The sequence below is a fragment of the Gopherus evgoodei genome, chromosome 1 (genome assembly GCF_007399415.2).
Source record: "Gopherus evgoodei ecotype Sinaloan lineage chromosome 1, rGopEvg1_v1.p, whole genome shotgun sequence".
Taxonomy (NCBI): Eukaryota; Metazoa; Chordata; order Testudines; family Testudinidae; genus Gopherus; species Gopherus evgoodei.
The window spans coordinates 224030761-224049433 of NC_044322.1; the positions used below are offsets into that span (position 1 = coordinate 224030761).

General features: G+C 47.4%; 1 protein-coding gene across 1 annotated transcript in view; it reads left to right on the forward strand.

The window, feature by feature from the left end:
• The first annotated feature begins 435 nt into the window (after positions 1-435).
• LOC115636989 (scavenger receptor cysteine-rich type 1 protein M130-like) overlaps positions 436-18673 on the forward strand; it is a 73388-nt gene continuing 55150 nt past the window's right edge. The window contains exons 1-2 of the mRNA XM_030537780.1: positions 436-557; positions 11384-11698. Coding sequence (XP_030393640.1) covers positions 494-557; positions 11384-11698 — 379 coding nt within the window. The 5' untranslated portion in view covers positions 436-493. The remainder of the gene's footprint in view (positions 558-11383; positions 11699-18673) is intronic.

Here is an 18673-nt window from a genome sequence, read left to right on the forward strand (position 1 = left end):
ATACTGGGAGTTTGTCTTGTAACGATCACCTTTGGCACAAGGAATTTCTTTCCTAGTTTATAAAATAACCTGCCTCTAATGTCTCCCAATTCATGTTCAATATGATATAGAATCTATTGGGGCGAGAAACAGCACAAATACAGTTTGTACAGAACTTTTCTCCCAGCTCCAGAGATTGGGGGTTACCCGATGATCTGAGGCTGTGGTAAACCTGACGTCAGGAGGGGGCTCATCACTCATATATGGTGATGTTTGTTGCTTTTGAGTTTTATTGGATGTTTTAGCTGCATAAAGTCACAGATAAAACCACTGATAATAACTAAAAAGGCAGGTGGGTTTGCTATTGGTTCCTTCATGCAGCTGATGCCAGCTTCTGACTCTATATATTTCCCTTCCACTGCTTTGTTATCACTTGTCAGATATAGAGGAGCCCTGGCAGGTGCTTAGGTGCAGCCAGTGCAGTGAGAGGAGGGGACAGCAAGTCAGGCTGGCAATGAAGGGACATCTCTCCACTTTGGTGCTGTGGCTTCTTCTTCTCGCAGTTCAGGATGTAGCAGGTAAATCTCCTCTGTGTTTCACCAGGGGAGCTGGGTTAACTGGAACTAGGGAGGTAACTTTTAAAGTCAACTTTTTAATACCAGTGTCTGGCTAAGAGGTTGTGACTTTTCCTTTCGGGATTCGACCTTGCCACTGTTATTGAGGCTTTTGTTACCTGGAGATTGGACTATTCATATGACCCTAATGTGGGGCTGCACCTTAGAACCATTCAGAGTACGAAGCTGGTGCAACTGGCAGTGACTCACTGATCAGTATATCTCGCTGGGAGCATGTTACAGCCGCGCTCCAGGATTTGCACTGGCTGCCCAGCTCTGGGTTGAGATTAAGGTGTTGGTTAGGATTTATAAAGTCCTTAATGGCCTTGAACCGGCCTCCCTGAGGGATCACCTTTCTCCCCGTGTTGTACTGCCACCACTATGGTTAGCAGGGGCACCTGACCTGGTTCCCCTTCTTATAAAGAAGAGGGGTGGTTGACAGGATGTTCTCTGTGAGGCCTCCAGGACTCTGAAACTTGCTCAAATTTGGTGACCTTTTGGGCACACAGCAAAAGACACTTGTTTGGGGGTAGGAAGGACCCAGGCTGTGCGTCAAATAATGAGAAATGGGTGGAAAGGAGTTTCTATAGGTGCCTGGCTGGCTGAGTTCCTGTTGAAATGGTCACTTCATGCTGCAGGGATTTAAGTATGTTATCAGTGCCATCCGGGTGCCAACAGTCTTGGTTAGGCATCGCTTTAGTATTTTAAATCCCAATAAATACATCAATAATTTGGGATCCAACAGAAATGTCTGTTTGGCCCTGAATCCAACAGCCAAGTCTTGGCTCCTTACTCCCCTGTTCACTCACTGAAGCCAGTAAAAGTTTCATCATTTTGAAGTGAGCAGTATTTATCCAAATAAACCCAGAATGGATTCTTCCCAGATAAGGGGTGTGTGCATGTGTTGGGGTGCAGTTTGCAATGCCTTGTGCCCATAGGGGTACTGGAAGCTCTGCCAGCAAGAAGATTTACCCTGCAGGAGCCCTGCCTCCCTCCCCCAGGGTTTCTGCTGGAGCAGAGAAGCTTTGAATCCTAGATGGAGACTAGAGAAGCCTGACCAGCACAAGCTGCGTGACAGAGGTTCTGTATCAGGGCCTTTCAGGGACACATTGGTTCCATTCCCTCAAGGCCGCCCGTGCCCAGTCTCAGGGCTGCTCTCATTCCTCCAGCACAGAGGAGGCTGCAGGCCCCTTGCCATGCAGTGTCCAAGCTCAAGGCAGACTCAACAGCAATGGGGTGGGGTGGGGGAGACTGACCATTGAGTACATCAGAATGTGCTGGTGCATTTTAGGACATGAATCTGGCCCAGAGACTCCAAAACTTATTAGCAGTAGGATTAAAATCGAATGTGGGACCCAGATATGATTAAAATAATACAGTGACTGGAACCTGTTGGGCTGGTGTTAACAGCATGAGAGTGATCCATGTGACTGGCAGGGCAGTGAACTGCTGAGCTGTAACTGGCTCATGGGACCCCAATGTGCTGCTGCGCTAGCCTGATGTTGGCAATCAGAAATGTCAGTCTAAATTACTGTTTTAGAGGAAAACCTGCCCTAATGTTTATTTCACAGACAGCTCAGTAACTGTGTGGTGATTAGGGGCCTGATTCCCAAAAATCCTGAGCAAACCAAACAGTCTAGCAGGTTACTTGGAGTTTATATTTCAGATTCCCAAGTAGTTCAGATATAATGTGCTGGGATTAGAGCCCATGACACAGCTGTACATGACCGAAAAGCAGAGGATTCTATGGTGGCTTCTGGTGCTCAGACTGACATTGCAGGGGATGGACAATTATTACCATGTGAGCGATAAATTACTGCATGATTGTGGGATGATGTCATATGGTGATGTCAAGCACATGTTCAGTTCAGTGCATTTTTGTTGGATTTATGAGCAAATGTTTATATCCCCTGAATATTTCTTATTTTCTATGGGAAATTTGCCTGCTTCACATGATGCAGACCCAGTGACATGGGGGAGCATAAAATACTCTCCAGTTACTTGTGGGAGAGCGTCATATAGTTATGCCAAGCACATGCTCAGCTCAATGTATTTTTGTTGAGTTGATGAGGAAATGTGCATCATCCCTTTGATAGTTTTTTATTTTCTATGGGAAATTTGAGTTTGCTTCACATGACACAGACACAATGCCACGGGGGAGTTTACAATATAGGGGATATCACCCCATGTAGTATGATACCCCAGTATATGATAGGTGCAGTATGTAAATGTGATTGATAGCTGAAAGGTGCTGATGGCTGCTATTGGGGAGTCTTTGATCCTAAGACAATCACAGATCTCATGAAAGCCAATGGCAGGGCGAGAACTCTCTTTTAGGCTCAACAGATGGAGCAATCAAGATCCTTTATGGAGTAAAAACAGATGCAGATAGTAGGGGCTACTGCCAAAGGCACTGGGCACATGGGCAGGGCAGAGCTAAACCAGAAGTTTCCCTTGTTGCTAATGCAGGGGCCAGGATATTGGCATCGGACTGTGTCTGTTGGAGGGAGAAGCCAGTAGAAGGAGTTGTGACCAGGATCCTGGAAGCAGAAAAGAAACAAAGCCAGTTGGAGCTCGCTGGAGGGGCAGGCTGGGGGATTTCTGAGCAAGGAAACTGCCGGCTGTTCTTAGTTTCTACTGTGTGCAGGGAAACAGAACTGTGTGTGCACTTAGCTAGAGCAAAAAGAACAGGAGTACTTGTGGCACCTTAGAGACTAACAAATTTATCTGAGCATAAGCTTTCGTGGGCTACAGACCACTTCATTGGATGCATAGACTGGAACACACAGAAAGAAGATATTTATACATACAGAGAACATGAAAAGGTCGAAATACGGATACCAACTGTAAGAGGCCAGTCGAGATGAGCTATCATCAGCAGGAGAAAAAAAAACCCTTTGAAGTGATAATCGAGATGACCCGTAGAAAGTGTGAGGATACTTAACATGGGGAAATATATTCAATTAGTGTAATGACCCAACCATTCCTAGTCTCTGTTTAGACTTAAGTTAATTGTATCTAATTTGCATATTAATTCAAATTCAGCAGTCTCTCTTTGGAGTCTGTTTTTGAAGTTTTTTTGTTGCAAATTGCCACCTTCAAGTGGTTAGAGAGGTTGAAGTGCTCCCACTGGTTTTTGAATGTTAGAATTCCTGATGTCAGATTTGTGTCCATTTATCCTTTTGCATAGAGACTGTCTGGTTTGGCCAATGTATATGGCAGAGGGGCATTGCTGGCACATGATGGCATATATCACATTGTAGATGTGCAGGTGAATGAGCCTCTGATACTGTGGCTCATGTGATTAGGTCCTATGATGGTATCACTTGAATCGATTCATAGATTCATAGACTCTAGGACTGGAAGGGACCTCGAGAGGTCATCGAGTCCAGTCCCCTGCCCTCATGGCAGGACCAAATATTGTCTAGACCATCCCTAATAGACATTTATCTAACCTACTCTTAAATATCTCCAGAGATGGAGATTCCACAACTTCCCTAGGCAATCTATTCCAGTGTTTAACTACCCTGACAGTTAGAAACTTTTTCCTAATGTCCAACCTGAATCTCCCTTGCTGCAGTTTAAGCCCATTGCTTCTTGTTCTATCATTGGAGGCTAAGGTGAACAAGTTTTCTCCCTCCTCCTGATGACACCCTCTTAGATACCTGAAAACTGCTATCATGTCCCCTCTCAGTCTTCTCTTTCCCAAACTAAACAAACCCAATTCCTTCAGCCTTCCTTCATAGGTCATGTTCTCAAGATCTTTAATCATTCTTGTTGCTCTTCTCTGGACCCTCTCCAATTTCTCCACAAGTTTCTTGAAATGCGGTGCCCAGAACTGGACACAATACTCCAGCTGAGGCCTGACCAGCGCAGAGTAAAATGGAAGAATGACTTCTCATGTCTTGTTTACAACACACCTGTTAATGCATCCCAGAATCACGTTTGCTTTTTTTGCAACAATATCACACTGTTGACTCATATTAAGCTTGTGGTCTACTATGACCCCTAGATCTCTTTCTGCCATACTCCTTCCTAGACAGTCTCTTCCCATTCTGTATGTGTGAAACTGATTGTTCCTTCCTAAGTGGAGCACTTTGCATTTATCTTTATTGAACTTCATCCTGTTTACCTCAGACCATTTCTTCAATTTGTCCAGATCATTTTGAATTTTGACCCTGTCCTCCAAAGCAGTTGCAATCCCTCCCAGTTTGGTATCGTCCGCAAACTTAATAAGTGTACTTTCTATGCCAACATCTAAATCATTGATGAAGATATTGAACAGAACCGGTCCCAAAACAGACTCCTGCGGAACCCCACTTGTTATACCTTTCCAGCAGGATTGGGAACCATTAACAACTACTCTCTGAGTACGGTTATCCAGCCAGTTATGCACCCACCTTATAGTAGCCCCATCTAAATTGTACTTTCCTAGTTTATCTATAAGAATATCATGCGAGACTGTATCAAATGCCTTACTAAAGTCTAGGTATATCACATCCACTGCTTCTCCCTTATTCACAAGGCTCGTTATCCTATCAAAGAACGCTATCAGATTAGTTTGACACGATTTGTTCTTTACAAATCCATGCTGGCTATTCCCTATCACCTTACCACCTTCCAAGGGTTTGCAATGATTTCTTTAATTACCTGCTCCATTATCTTCCCTGGCACAGAAGTTAAACTAACTGGTCTGTAGTTTCCTGGGTTGTTTTTATTTCCCTTTTTATAGATGGGCACTATATTTGCCCCCTTCCAGTCTTCTGGAATCTCCCCCGTCTCAAATGATTTCCCAAAGATAATAGCTAGAGGCTCAGATACCTCTTCTATTGACTCCTTGAGTATTCTAGGATGCATTTCATCAGGCCCTGGTGACTTGCAGGCATCTAACTTTTCTAAGTGATTTTTTACTTGCTTTTTCTTTATTTTATCTTCTAAACCTATCCTCTTCCCGTAAGCATTCACTATATTAGACATGCCTTCAGACTTCTCAGTGAAGACCGAAACAAAGAAGTCATTCAGCATCTCTGCCATTTCCAAGTCTCCCATTACTGTTTCTCCCTCCTCACTGAGCAGTGGGCCTACCCTGTCCTTGGTCTTCCTCTTGCTTCTAATGTATTGATAAAAAGTCTTCTTGTTTCCCTTTATTCCCACAGCTAGTTTGAGTTCATTTTGTGCCTTTGCCTTTCTAATCTTGCCTCTGCATTCCTGTGTTATTTGCCTATATTCATCCTTTGTAATCTGACCTAGTTTCCATTTTTTATATGTTGCCTTTTTATTTTGTAGGTCACGCAAGATCTCGTGGTTAAGCCAAGGTGGTCTTTTGCCACATTTTCTATCTTTCCTGACCATCGGAATAGCTTGCTTTTGGGCCCGTAATAGTGTTCCTTTGAAAAACTCGCAACTCTCCTCAGTTGTTTTTCCCCTCAGTCTTGATTCCCATGGGACCTTACCTATCTGCTCTCTGAGCTTACCAAAATTTGCCTTCCTGAAATCCATTGTCTCTATTCTGCTGTACTCCCTTCTACCCTTCCTTAGAATTGCAAACTCTATGATTTCATGATCACTTTCACCCAAGCTTCCTTCTACTTTCAAATTCTCAACAAGTTCCTCCCTATTTGTTAAAATCAAGTCTAAAACAGCTTCCCGCCAGTAGCTTTTTCAACTTTCTGAAATAAAAAGTTGTCTGCAATGCAGTCCAGGAAGTTATTGGAGAGTCTGTGCCCCGCAGTGTTATTTTCCCAACGTATATCTGGATAGTTGAAGTCCCCCATCACCACCAAATCTTGGGCTTTGGATGATTTTGTTAGTTGTTTGAAAAAAGCCTCCTCCACCTCTTCCACCTGATTAGGTGGCCTGTAGTAGACTCCCAGCATGACATCACCCGTGTTCTTTACCCTTTTTAGCCTAACCCAGAGACTCTCAACACTTCTGTCTCCTATGTCCACCTCCACCTCAGTCCAAGTGTGTACCTTTTTAATATATAAGGCAACACCTCCTCCCTTTTTCCTCTGTCTATGCTTCCTGAGCAAACTATACCCATCCACACCAACATTCCAGTCGTGTGTATTATCCCACCAAGTTTCAGTAATGCCAACAATGTCATAGTTGTATTTATTTATTAGCACTTCCAGTTCTTCCTGCTTATTACCCATACTTCTTGCATTTCTATATAGGCATCTAAGATACTGGTTTGATCTTGCCTCCCAGGTTTTCCCTGACCCTCCTTCCTCACTGCCATTATAGCCCGTGCTCCCTCCTGTTTCCAACCCATCTCCCAGGTCTTGTTCCCCACTTACCTGTGGGGTTTGCTCAGCTGTCCCCGTCGAACCTAGTTTAAAGCCCTCCTTACTAGGTTAGCCAGTCTGTGCGCAAATAAGGCCTTTCCCCTCTTCGAAAGGTGAACGCCATCTGTGCCTAGCAGTCCTTCCTCGAATAGCATCCCGTGGTCGAGGAAGCCAAAGCCCTCCTGGTGACACCATCTTCGCAGCCAGGCATTCACCTCCACAATGCATCTGTCTCTGGCCGGGCCCCTACTTTCAACAGGAAGAATCGAAGAGAATACCACCTGCGCTCCAAACTCCTTAACCCGTACTCCTAGAGCCCTGTAGTCACTCTTGATCTGCTCAGTGTCACACCTTGCAGTGTCATTTTTGCCCACATGGATGAGCAGCATGGGGTAGTAGTCAGAAGGCCGGATAATCCTCGACAATGCCTCTGTAACATCTTGGATACAGGCCCCTGGCAGGCAGCATACCTCCCGGGATGAACGGTCAGGGCGACAGATGGGTGTCTCCGTCCCCCTCAGCAGAGAGTCTCCAACCACCACTACCCTACGTTTCTTATCAGTGGTGGCAGCAGACCTCCCAGCCTTAGGGGTACGAGGCTTCCCCTCCTTAAATGTTGGGGGTGATTCCTTCTCTCCTGTATCAAGAAGAGCATAACAGTTATCATTTACCACAGCAGGAGGGTTTGCAGCAGGGGTGTAGCACTGCCTGCTGCTAGAAGTAACCAGCTGGCTGTGTCCACCCTGAGCCTTCTCCTCCACTGGTGTGTCCGATACACTCTGAGGCATCTCCTCCACTGGTGTGTCAGTAGTCCTGTCAACTGGGACAGCTACGTCAGCTGTCTCCACATAGATACTGTCCAAGAATTGCTCATGGATATGGATGTTCCTCAGCCTAGCCACCTCCTCCTGTAGCTCTCCCACCTGCTGCCTGAGATATTCCACCAGTAGGCACCTTTCACATTGGATGCCACCCCCAGCCTGGATATCAGGAAGTGGAAATTGCATATTACAGTCTTCGCAAGCCCACACCAGAATCTGGGTAAAAGCATCCATGCTTTGGTGCTCTGTCTGGCTACAGACGCAGGTGGAGGAGACAGAAGCAGTGGTGGCACAGGTGTTGCGGGTCCTCCTCACCATTGTAAGCCTCCCTCTGTCAAATTCTCTCAAATTCCCGTCTGCAGCTCCCTGTCTGCTCTGCTGTAAGCAGAAAGGTTTTGGATGCGGCTCAGTTTCTAGGTTCAGGGAACCAATGGGTCACCAATGAGACCGAAAAGGGACCCCCGCTCCCTTCTTATTCCCCTTCCAAACTCCCTTGCAAAACTCCCTGTTAGCAGCTCCTGTTCGCTAAGCTCCCTGGTCGTTTGTGCACAGCTTTATACAGCCCTGGCCTGAGTGAATGCCCCGCCCACTGGTTAAGGCTCAGCCAATTACCAGAGGCTTCTAGCTTTCAAACCTTCCTGGTAGCTCCACCTCCAACTGCCAGCTACAGCACACGGTCCTTCAAACAACCAAACCAAACAGACTGACAAACACAAGCTCAGCACACAGCAAGTAATCCCCAAACACAAACACAAACACAAACTCTGCAGACAGTCACTTACCCCACAGATGCTGTATGTGCTCCTCCTTCACCTGGAGAACTCCCTTGCAAAACTCCCTGTTAGCAGCTCCTGTTCGCTATATGGACAGAGTTGGCATCGGGCTTTGTTACAAGGATAGGATTCTAGGTTAGTGTTTATGTTGTATGTTGTGCGGTTGCTGGCGAGCATTTTCATCAGGTTGGGGGGCTGTCTGTAAGCGAGGACTGGTCTGTCTCACAAGATTTGTGAGAGTGATGGATTGTCCTTCAGGCGAAGTTGTAGATGATGCGCTGGAGAGGTTTTACATGGGGGCTGAAGATGACGGCTAGCGGCATTCTGTTATTTTCTTTGTTGGGCCTGTCCTGTAGTAGGTGACTTCTGGGTACTCTTCTTAGTTAGAGCAGTGTTACAGCCTTGGGTGCTGCCACAAGTAAACATCACTGAGTCAACTCCATTGAAAAAAAGCCCCTTTTTTCCTTTAGTGCAGACTGGGACCTATAGGTTGCCTGTGGGACAGCACTGAACTGAGCTGTACCTGAATAAATGTCCCTGTAGATTGCAGCAAAGTGAGCATTTTGTGTTTGCTTGGCATTAAAGGAGCAGATTCACATGTACTAGTGTGAACTGCGCTGTTCTCTGACCTCCATGGGGGCTCCATAAACATGCTGTCCCTGACTCAGCCATTCACAGATGCAACCAGCCTGTTCCAGGGGTCACATTGGAATAGGATGACCAGATGTCCTGATTATATAGGGACAGTCCTGATATTTGGGGCTTTTTTGTATAAGGGCTCCTATTACCCCCCCATCCCCTGTCCCAATTTTTCACACTTGCTGTCTAGTCACCCCACAGTGGAACTCTCTATGGAGCCGTAACTCATGGGTATTCTAATGATGCCCGTACTTGCTCCCAGTCACAGGGAAAGTCCTGGCTCTTCACACCCTGTCCTGGGGGCCAGTTCTCCCAGCCAATCTCCTAGGACTGTGTGACACGCAGTGGCCCCTCCTCACATTCCCTGTGAACCGCCTCTCTCTTTGTCTCTCCACATCCCCCAGAAATGCAAAAGCACTTGAGACAACTGGGGGCAGGGAGTGGAACTCAGAGCTACTGGGAGAAAAGCCAATGGCAGGGAGTGGGGACAGAGTCTGCTGCTCGTCTGGGGAAGGAGCAGCCTGTGTATGCAAGGCAGAGAGGCCAGGTAGAAAGGGGAGAAGAGGAGGGGGCAGAGCCCAAGAGAGGAGGGTAGGAAGAGACCAGTGGAAGTGGGAAATGTGTGGAGCAGGTGGGGAGAAGAAGCTCCGGTAGGGAGCATGAGGCTTAATGCCAAGCTCCAAAGAACAAAAATTACGAGGTTATAAAAACCATCTAGTGATGTTACTCAGTCTGTCTATGGACTTGAGAAACCGCCTCTCTACTCCTCTGCTATAGTGGGGGTGAGAATCGTAGGCTGAAAAGTCACCATTTAATGCACCTAAACTGTATGATTTCCCCTGGCTGCTCAGCTGGAGACTGCACTTACCCTCCCCTCACCCCTGAGATGGGGAACTGCCGTCCATTGCCCAGCACTGCCTTCGCTCTTCCCTCCTGGGTCAGTTCCTCTGACAGACGAAGGGGTGGCGGGGAAATAGTTGACAGCCACTGAGCTAATTGATGCAGCATGGTTCCTACTCACACACAGAACTTCTGTCACTGGTCAGGGGTGAGTTACAGACAGAGACACTGGAGACCTTCACTCTGACCTGACATTAACCATTCACAGAAATTATGTCACTGTAACATGACAGGATTGGTTTAGCCTTTTGCAAACAGTAACACTTCCCTGGCTTCCTTCACCCCCCACAATGTCTCTGTCTGAGACTGGGAAGCACTGCCCCTGTTCTAGAGCCCCCTCCTTCTCCTCTCCATCTCTCCTTCACTCCTGCCCCTCCCACTCCTGATCCCATCTCCTGCCTACTTCAGACTCCATTCCCCACTCCAATACTCCCTCCTATCCCCCTGCTCCAGAACTTCCCTACCTCCTGTCCAATGGCACCAGACCACCCCCCCCCACTCCATCCTGACTTCACCATCCTCCCCAATACTCCCTCATGTACCCCTGTTCCAGGCTACTTCCCCTCCCTCCTGTCCTCTGCTCCACACCACCTCGCCTCCTCACCCTCTTGCTGCCCTGCTTCAGGCCCCCTCACTCCTCCCCTTACACATGATCACCCTTCCCCACCCCTACCTCCTCCTGCCCTTTTAGACCCCACTCTTCTCCCCATGCCTCTTTCTGCCCCCCTCTGCTCTCTCCCTTCCTTCTCACCCTTCTGCCCAATTCCTCACCCATCTCACTTCTCATTGTCCCCCACTCCAGACCCCCTCCTCTCTCCACCTCACCATGCAGACCCTCTTCTCCTCCCCTCCCTCCTGGCCACTGCTCAATAACCCCCTCCAGCCCCATGCTCCCTGCACTCCCTCCAGTCCACCCTGTGCTCTGTCTCCACTCTCCCTCCTGCCCCAATTTCAGATCCCTGTCCCCTCCCCTCCCTTCTGACCATCTCTCCTGCCTCTCTGTTACCCCAGTGCAGACCCTTTCCCTGCCATCTCGCTGGCTTCAGCCCCAGTGACAGTAACAGGAGATGGCGCCATTTGGAATAAGGAAAACTCGGTGAGTTGGTGCCTTTCATCATGTTCTCATGAGACTGATAAAAACACCCCAAACCACCAGAATGGGGATAAAATGGCGAGAGCTGGAGCACTGACAGCCCCAAGTGTGAGGCCCTGAGATAGGATCAGGTGGAGCCATGAGGCAGCTCTGGGCATGTCCCATTCTCCTGGCTCTGGGTGCAGATCCCCTGCTGCCAGGTGCCGACTCTGCTGTGATAATGCTGGGGAGGGGGCTCCCTGCTCGCTCTGACCCTGCTCTATGTCTCTTTTTGAAGGTGTGAATGATCTGAGACTGGCGGATGGAGGCAGCCCCTGTGCTGGGAGAGTGGAGGTTAAACACCAGGATCAGTGGGGGACGGTGTGTAGTGATGACTGGGACATGGCAGATGCTGGAGTTGTTTGTAAGCAGTTGGGATGTGGATCTGCTATCAGTGCCCATGACAAAGCTCATTTTGGAGCAGGATCTGGACCAATTTGGCTGGATGAAGTTGCCTGTGATGGTACCGAGTCTGTTCTCTGGCACTGCAGGAACGAGGGATGGGGTCAGAGTAACTGCAATCATGGACAGGATGCTGGAGTGACCTGTTCAGGTAAGAATCAGCCAGCTTGGTCCTGAAAGGCAAATCCCCTGAGACAAAAGGGCTTGAACCCAGAGGACATCGTGTGCCTGTGACCCTAATGAGAAACGACCAAAAACAGAGCAAATTCTGTAATATTTATTATTACTAAGCTGTAGTTATTCCTGTTCATGTCTCTGGTCACTAAGGAGCCCCCTGTGTGACTGTGAAGTGTTTTCATTATCTCATTTCCAGTTGTTTCAGTGCCATGTCTTTCCTTTCCCTTTCCCTCTGAATGGGTCTAAAAATGCAGACAGGAGAGAAAATGGAAAAGGAAAATGTCACTTAGGCTCCTAAGTCGCTGAGGCACTTTTGAAAATGTTACACTCATGCCAAAATCCAGACCCAGACACCCAACCGCAGAGATACAGAGGGTGAGGTATTTACGTGTCCCTTTTGCCACCCTCATAAAGTGACCAAGGAATGGGGGGATTCTCTCAGCTTGGCCAGAAACTCCCCTGTCTGCTCTGTTACTTCTCACATTTTGGACCAACTAGTAATAGAAAATTTCAAAACCTCTGATACACAGTGGATCCGGCATAGCATAGAGAGCTCAGCCAAAAATATACCTCATCCCTACACAGCACAGGAATATCATATTATGGAGACGTTTGTTGTGACTCAGTAGTTAACATTACAGCTACAGACTCATTATAAGTTTTTTTTTAACTTCTCTTTTCTTAACATTTAGTAGGAATAATATCTTCCTCTGAATATAGCACAAGGAAGAGAAAATATTTTACCATAGTTCCAAAAGTTTTAGCAGCTCCCCCTGGCAATGGGAGCTCAGGGCAGTGTTTCATCTCAACCCTTTCCTGGATTTTGAGTGTTTCAATGACAAACATCAATACACTCTTCACATGGGGAGGAGGGATTATATGCAATTTCTTAGTATTTTTAAAAAATAAAATATCTGGTGTGGGTGGGAACTTTACAAAGATTCATTGTCAGGACTTTGAAACACTCAAGAAAAGAGATTGATCGTCACCATTGTAAATTCCCTAACCTGATAATAACAACTGCAATGCCTTGTGCTGCACACCTAGCAAGTGCACAGCAGGGAATCCCTCTCCTCTGAGCCTCAGCAGAAGGAAGGAGCTGCTCACAAACAAAGGGGTATCAGCAAAAGTCCCTTCTGTGCACCTTTCTGTAAAACTGCGTCTGCATCTCAGCTGGAGCTGCACATTTGCAGTGGGGAAAAAAGTTCAGGTTTGTAACAGGGCGCTTAAAGGGGCAGGCGACATCCAGGTTAAGTTGCCTCAGTATTTTAGGCAGTGGGGAAGGGAAACCCAGGTCTTCCCTCTCCACCAACTCACAGGCCAGGGTCCTGCATGCATCTACCCTTGAATAGGGGAGGTCTCCCAGCAGAGATCTAAATCCCCTGCCCCAGGCTACTTCCTACCCCTGTCCCTTTTGTTTGGGGCATGACCCCTTTAGTCCCATTCGCTGGCAGCTTTTATCCCATAACTCCCTCTCGTATATCTTGGGTGGCCTCCTGCTGCGGTCCCAGGCTCCTTGATGTGAGGCAGCTGCAAGTTTGTTGAGACTGAACCCCACAATGTCTCTGAGCTTCAGGGACCCAGTTACTTCAGTTGTTGGAGGCTCCTAGGTCTCTTCCACAGTCCCCCTTGGCTCGGGAGACAGCGCTTAGTCCCTGGTGACTGCCTTGGCTGGCAGGCTAATGACTCTTCTCCTCAGGTAGTGAGGCGGATAGCTCCTGCCTCTTTCTGTGTGTTCCATTCTATGCATCCGATGAAGTGGGCTGTAGCCACGAAAGCTCATGCTCAAATAAATTTGTTAGTCTCTAAGGTGCCACAAGTACTCCTGTTCTTTATATAGGAGCTGTGATGTTTCTGCATCAAGCAATTTTTGAGAGATGCTGTCCTGACACAATAGTAGAAAACTTTCCAAAAAGTGACAGTCGTCTTCTTATATGCAGTGTTGTTGTAACTGTGTTAGTCCCAGGATATTAGAGAGACAGGGTGAGTGAAGTAATATCTTTTATTGGACCCATTTCTGTTGGAGAGAGACAAACTTTTGATCCTACAGAGACAAGCTGTATGTAAGCTCAGAAGCTCTTCTCTCTCACCAACAAGTTGCTTCAATTAAAGATATTACCTCAGCCACCTTGTCTCTCTCAACCTCTTCTCGTTCAGCTTTCAGATTTCATTTCTGATTGGATTAATACCAGACTTCACCAAAACATTCTTCTTTGCTAAGGTCCCTGTCTCAATCTGTGCACAGGCTGGATGGTGGCCAGGGAGTGAATCAGGGATGCACAGTGAAAGAGGCTGCTGTCTGTAGGCCCACAGCTTCATTGGTTGCAGCAGTATCATCGCCACCATCAGCGATCCCTCCATTCGAGGATGATCTCTAGCACAGATTTACATACGGGTCCTGAGACAACTCATGAGTCCGAGCCTGGAACCGTAGATTTTCCCGCAGTAGGTACAAACGTTTCCTGACAGGTCAGTTGCCTGCTGGGAGAAACTTCTTTTTCTTTCTTTCCTTCCCTCTCTCTTTTCAACTTTGAGGTCAAGGCACTTCTTCTTGAAGTGGGCCACTGCCTGATGGAGGATGAAGCGTTGTTGAGATTCGTTGGTTGTTTGGTCCTCCCAGCTTGGGCTGTCTACATGACTTTTCTTGAGATACACTTTCAGTGTGTCTTTGTAGGGTTTCCTCTGACTACCACAGGATCTTTGACCATGAGTGAGCTGAGAGTAGAGGGTTTGTTTTGGGCGGCAAGAGTCTGGCATCTGCACACAATGTCCAGTCCAGCAGAGTTGGTGAGTGATCATTGTGTCAATGCTGGTGACATTGGCTTCAATGAGGATATTGGTGCTAGTGTAGTGATCTTCCCACTTGATGCAAAGGATCTTCCAGCGACATCATTGGTGGTACCTCTCCAAGCTCTTGAGGTGCTGTCGATAGGTCACCCAGGTTTTGAATCTATAAAGGAGAGTAGGAATAACAATTCTCTTATAGACCTGGATCTTGGTGTCCTGCTGTAGGTCATGGTCTGTGAAAAGGTGCCAGAGCAGTTTCCCAAAGGAAGCACTTGCACAATGGATCCTGTGCTGGATCTCACTGTCAATGTTTGCATTTTGAGAAAGTTGGCTACTGAGGTAACAGAAGTTCTCAAGTCTCTCCAAAGTCTGCCCCTCGATGGTGATTTGTGGCGGCTCATGTGGAAGACCTGAAGCAGGCTGATGGAGCACATTAGTTTTTTTGATACTGAGTGAGAGTCCTAGGCTTCGGTAAACTTGTGCAAAAAATTTCAGCATGGACTGAAGGTCATTCTCAGCGTGTGCAAGGATGACTCAGTCATCAGAGTACTGGAGGTCAGTAATGGACGCTCTGAGGAGTCTAGACTTTCAGTGCAAACATCAAAAATTAATAAGCCGTCCATCCATTCTGTATTGAATGTCAACTTCAGTGGGGATGCGGTCTTTAACGAGCACCAAAATGACAGCTAAATACATGGAGAACAGGGTTGTGGCAATAACACATCCTTGCTTAACCCCAGTTTTGATGCCAAAAAGATCCATCTCCAGGCCATTACAGAGAACAGTGGTAGTCATCTCATCATGAAGAAACCTTAGGCCCTTAATAAATTTTGGAAGGCAGCCAAATCTGGCCAGTACCTTCCACAGGGCTTCACGATTGACAGTGTTGAAGGCCTTTGTCAAATTGATGAAGGCCATGTACATGTCCTGATTTTGCTCCCATGACTTTTCCTGGATTTGGTGGGCAACAAAGATTATGTCGGTTGTCTTGCAGGATGGTCTTAAACCACACTGAGATTCTGGCAATATTTCCTCAGCAAGGGGAAGTAATAGGTTTAAGAGGATACGGGTGAGAATTTTCCCTGCTGTAGATAGCAAGGCAATGCCACAATCATTTCCACTCTCCGACTTATCTTCTTTCTTAAAGATTGTAACTATGTTGGCATTTCTCAAGTCTTCCGGAATCTTCTCATTATACCAAATTTGAAGAAAAATGAAGATCCCGACAGCATAGCTCTGAGGATCGTTGGAGCACTCAAGCCCCTTCACCACAGCAAGGTGACTGTCCAGAAGAGGGTTTGCAGCAGTGGAAAGACATGTAACCTATAGAATTATGCTGAAATTATGCTCCTGTCTGCTGTGGGCCAGAGTAGTACCAGGCACTAGAACTGAGATGAAGGAGACTGTTTCCACATGCTGAGCACAGGCAGTGTGGGGAGGAAGCTACCTGAATTGAATGCAGACCAGGGTGAGAGGGGAAAGTAGATCAGGATAAGGATGCAGGAGGAATATTCTGAGCCTAGAGGCTGGTGGATGGAGAGAATCGGGACTGGGAGAGAAAGCAGGAAATGGGGACAAGCTGGACAAGAAGACTGGGACTGGGAGGAGGGGGAAAGAGACTAGGAGTATGTCTACACTACGGGATTATACCGATTTTACAGAAACTGGTTTTTTAAAACATTTTATAAAGTCGAGTACACGCGGCCACACTAAGCACATTAATTCGGCGGTGTGCGTCCACATCCCGAGGCTAGTGTCGATTTCTGGAGTGTTGCACTGGGGGTAGCTATCCCATAGCTATCCCATAGTTCCCGCAGTCTCCCCTCGCCCCTTGGAATTCTGGGTTGAGATCCCAGCACCTGATGGGGCAAAAACATTGTTGCAGGTGGTTCTGGGTACAACCTCATCTCTCCCTCCATTAAAGCAGCAGACAACTGTTTCGTACCTTTTTTCATGGGTGAACTGTGCAAACGCCATAGCACAGCAAGCATGGACCCTGCTCAGCTCAAGACAGCAATCATGGACGTTGTAAATACCTCGCTCATTATCGTGCAGTCTATGCTGAACTAGGACCTGCAAAACCAGGCGAGGAGGAGGTGGCTACGGCAGCGCGGCGACGAGAGTGATGAGGACATGGACACAGAACTCTCTCAAACCGCGGACCCCTGTGCTTTGGAGATACTGATGGTAATGGGGGAGGTTCTAGCCATTGAAAACCTATTTTGGGCCGGGGAACAAGCACAGACTCGTGGGACAGCATAGTTTTGCAGGTTTGGGACGATTCCCAGTGGTTGCGAAACTTTCGCATGCGTAAGGGAACTTTCTTGGAACTTTGTGACTTGCTTTCCCCTGCCCTGAAATGCCAGAATACCAAGATGAGAGCAGCCCTCACAGTTGAGAAGTGAGTGGCAATAGCCCTCTGGAAGCTTGAAATGCCAGACAGCTACCGGTCAGTTGGGAATCAATTCTGAGTGGGCACATCTACTGTGGGGGCTGCTGTGATGGAAGCAGCCAAAGCAATCATTAAGCTGCTGCTATGAAAGGTTGTGACTCTGGGAAATGTGCAGGTCATAGTGGATGGCTTTGCTGCAATGGGATTCCCTAACTGTGGGGGGGGGGGCGATAGATGGAACCCATATCCCTATCTTGGCACTGGAGCACCAGGGCACCCACTATATAAACCACAAGGGGTAATTGTCAATGGTGCTGCAAGCACTGGTGGATCACAAGGGACGTTTCACCAACATCCACGTGGATGGCCGGGAAGGTTCATGACGCTCGTGTCTTCAGGAACACTACTCTGTTTAAATGGCTGCAGCAAGGGAATTACTTCCCAGACCAGAATATAACAGTTGGGGATGTTGAAATGCCTGTAGTTATCCTGGGGGACCCAGCCTACCCCTTGATGCCATGGCTCATGAAGCCATACACAGACATCCTGGACAGTAGTCAGTTGTTATTCAACTACAGAGTGAGCAAGTGCAGAATGGTGGTAGAATGTGCATTTGGCCATTTAAAGGCACGCTGGTGCACATCACTGACTTGCTCAGATCTCAGCCAAACCAATGTCCCCTTTGTTATTGCTGCTTGCTGTGTACTCCACAATCTCTGTGAGAGTAAGGGGGAGACCTTTATGGCGGGGTGGGAGGCTGAGGCATATCACCTGGCCGCTGATTATGCGCAGCCAGACACCAGGGTGATTAGAAGAGCACACCAGGAAGCCGTGCGCATCAGAGAAGCTTTGAAATTGAGTTTCATCATGGACCAGGGGACGGTGTAACTGCTGCCTTTGTTTCCCCTTGATGAATGCCCCCCCCCTTGATTGACGCATTCCCTGTAAGCAATCCACCCTCCCCCTTTGATTACAGCTTCCTTAAGGAAATAAAGTCACTATCGTTTAAAAATCATGTATTCTTTATTAATTCATTATAAAAAGAGGGAGAGAACTGACAAGGTATCCCGGGTTGGTTTGGGAGGAGGATAGGAGGGAAGGAAAAGGCCACTAAGAAAATTTCAAAATAATGACAACCTTTTGGTTGGGCTGTCCACAGGGGTGGAGTGGGCAGGTTCACGGAGCCTCTCCCCATGCGTTCTTACGCATCTGGGTGAGGAGAATATGGAACATGGTGAGGGGGGAGGGTGGTTACACAGCGGCTGCAGCGGCACTCTGTGATCCTATTGCTGTTCCTGAAGCTCCACCAGATGCCGGAGCATGTCAGTTTGATCACGCAGCAGCCACAGCGTTGCATCATGCCTCCTCTGATCTTCCTGCTGCCACCTCTCATCTCGAGGGTCCCTCCTGTCCTCACGTTCACTGGCATTTTTCCTGTAAATTGATACCACGTTCTTCCACTCATTCAGATGAGCTCTTTCATTGCAGGTCACTTCCATGAGTTCCGAGAACATTTCATCTCGCGTCTTTTTTTTCCGCCTTCCTTATATGAGATAGCCTTCGGGATGGAATAGGGAGACTTGAAAAATTTGCAGCTGCATGAGGAAGGAAAAAAGGGAGAGAAGTATTTAAAAAGATACATTTTACAGAACAATGCTTATACTCTTTCATGGTGAACAACACTATTCACCTTACATAGCACATGTGATTTCAGTACAAGGTAGCATTTTGCATGTTATTATTGAGTGCCTGCGGCTCTGGTGTTAGAGA